Source organism: Camelina sativa, chromosome 14 (assembly GCF_000633955.1).
Source record: "Camelina sativa cultivar DH55 chromosome 14, Cs, whole genome shotgun sequence".
Classification (NCBI taxonomy): domain Eukaryota; kingdom Viridiplantae; phylum Streptophyta; class Magnoliopsida; order Brassicales; family Brassicaceae; genus Camelina; species Camelina sativa.
Window position 1 is genome coordinate 12,805,031 of NC_025698.1, and position 1,698 is coordinate 12,806,728.

A 1,698-nucleotide genomic window follows, 5' to 3' on the forward strand; every position below is an offset into this window, starting at 1 on the left:
TTGATTTTTTTTAAGTGTTGATTTAGCACTGGTTGTCAAACTATCCAATAATAAGTTCCTCTGTTTTCTGCCTATAACTTATTGGATCTTTCTCTGTCTTCCTTCTTTTTCTTGGCATCTAAACAGGTGTATAAAAATGGCAATAGTGCATGACATCGCTGAAGGTAAATACACTTTATTACCTATATTCACTATATAACCTGATCGCTTCTCCTAGTTTAGTAAAAAATATTGTATGGTTTGAAGGATACAAACTTGCGTAGATTTAGATCCTTGATAGGGTAAGATGTGTAACAGATGCACTTGGATTCGTTATGGTACTAAACATGTGTTGAGAGCTGATTACTTTGGTTTCTTTCTCTCAATTGATTTATACTCTTTTTCTGAAACTAAAATCCTACAAAATGTCAAAGCCTCACAACTTAGCTTTTGAACAGCTATTGTTGGAGATATTACACCATCTGATGGTGTACCTAAGGAAGAAAAGAGTAGGAGGGAGAAAGCAGCTTTAAAAGAGATGTGCGAGGTTCTGGGTGGAGGCCTCAGAGGTATATAAGCCTCTGCTACTGTCATCTTCTAATGTTTTGATTTCCAAAACACTAATTTTGTAAGTCTAATGTCAATGTGCAGCGGAGGAGATCACAGAACTTTGGCTGGAGTATGAGAACAATGCTTCTTTAGAAGCAAATCTTGTAAAAGACTTTGATAAGGTAACCATCGATGCCTTTAATTTCTGTTGGTTGTTAATAGTCACAACTTACATAACACTTGGGGTTACACTGACTCTTGTCTCTATTGTGGATTTAGGTTGAAATGATTCTCCAGGCGCTAGAATATGAAGCTGGTAAGTCTCAATCTTAATCTTTATAATCGCCTGTGCTTGTTGTTCCTCTCCCATCCCAAGAAATCGTAGTTGACATTTTAACATCATGGCAGAACACGGGAAAGTGCTCGACGAATTTTTCATATCGACAGCAGGTTAAAAACCCATCTCTTTACGCTCTTTTCGCTTTACTTTTTTAAACGTGAAGTCAAATCATTGTGTTTCATCAAATACATCATATACTCCAATTTCAAATGCAGGCAAGTTTCAAACCGAAATTGGAAAAAGCTGGGCGGCCGAGATCAACGCGAGGAGGAAAAGCCAATTGACAAACAGACAGAGATAGTAAAATCCAGGTGCATCATACCTTAGATCTCCCTCAAGTATCAACAGTAGAATCTCGAAAACTAAGCAGACTCCTCCTCTTGAACCAAAAGGTACAAGCTTCTAATGAAATTTTCAGTTTTGTAGTTCAACGAACACAAGTCTTGGTTTTGACCTTCCCCTTTAGTTACTAGTTGAAGTAGTAGGTCCATACTTTTAGACATTCTGGTAAACATGAATCCGAACTCAAGAATATGCTTGTATTTTTTTTGAAAAGTGATCAAAGTTATTAAAAATCTTGACTCGAGCTTCCTAAACTGATTTTGATGTACTCACACCTCAAAAAACCCAATTAATACACATATGACATACTCTTTGTTATAAGTATATAAACTTCTCTGACCCTACTTAAACGCGTGTGCATTGTCATTGTCACTGTTAATATGTTGTAATGAAAGTGAGTCAACAGCTACAGAATCTAGAAAGATGTAACTGGAGACCCCCAAATGTTGTCACGTGTGTTATATTATTCTCCCTCCCCCCCCCCCCCC

General features: G+C 37.2%; 1 protein-coding gene across 1 annotated transcript in view; it reads left to right on the plus strand.

Moving 5' to 3' along the window:
* Nucleotides 1-1,468, plus strand: part of LOC104741240 (HD domain-containing protein 2 homolog) — a 3,437-nt gene extending 1,969 nt beyond the window's left edge. The window contains exons 3-8 of the mRNA XM_010462040.2: nt 127-164; nt 438-548; nt 631-710; nt 808-844; nt 937-978; nt 1,084-1,468. Coding sequence (XP_010460342.1) covers nt 127-164; nt 438-548; nt 631-710; nt 808-844; nt 937-978; nt 1,084-1,169 — 394 coding nt within the window. The 3' untranslated portion in view covers nt 1,170-1,468. The remainder of the gene's footprint in view (nt 1-126; nt 165-437; nt 549-630; nt 711-807; nt 845-936; nt 979-1,083) is intronic.